At 45.7% G+C, this 234-nt stretch overlaps 1 protein-coding gene across 1 annotated transcript in view; it reads right to left on the bottom strand.

The window, feature by feature from the left end:
- The window catches only part of LOC119586371, a gene marked incomplete in the record, with an annotated part of 37,892 nt that overhangs the window by 3,809 nt on the left and 33,849 nt on the right, over nucleotides 1-234 (bottom strand). Inside the window, 1 exon segment of the mRNA XM_037935083.1 lies at nucleotides 11-142. Within this exon segment, the coding sequence (XP_037791011.1) occupies nucleotides 11-142 (132 nt within the window).

Below are 234 nucleotides of genomic sequence, written 5' to 3'. Positions count from 1 at the left end.
AATACTTCACCTCTCGCCAACGTCGGGGAAGCAGTAGAGACTCCAGACCACCGCGCTGGCATTGGCAACACTGAACAGCTTCTTGCCCTTGAGGAACGTCGACTTTCGTCTCGTCTTCACCCCAGCTGATTCTGACGGATCTCTGCGGAGATGAAAGAAACCATTTAAAGCCTTTTGTTGCCGTGAGAATGGTGGTTCTTATATTTAAAAGGTAATTGAAATAATTTTCTTTAT

The sequence above is a fragment of the Penaeus monodon genome, chromosome 21 (genome assembly GCF_015228065.2).
Source record: "Penaeus monodon isolate SGIC_2016 chromosome 21, NSTDA_Pmon_1, whole genome shotgun sequence".
Taxonomy (NCBI): Eukaryota; Metazoa; Arthropoda; class Malacostraca; order Decapoda; family Penaeidae; genus Penaeus; species Penaeus monodon.
This window is presented reverse-complemented; position numbering and strand designations above follow the sequence as displayed.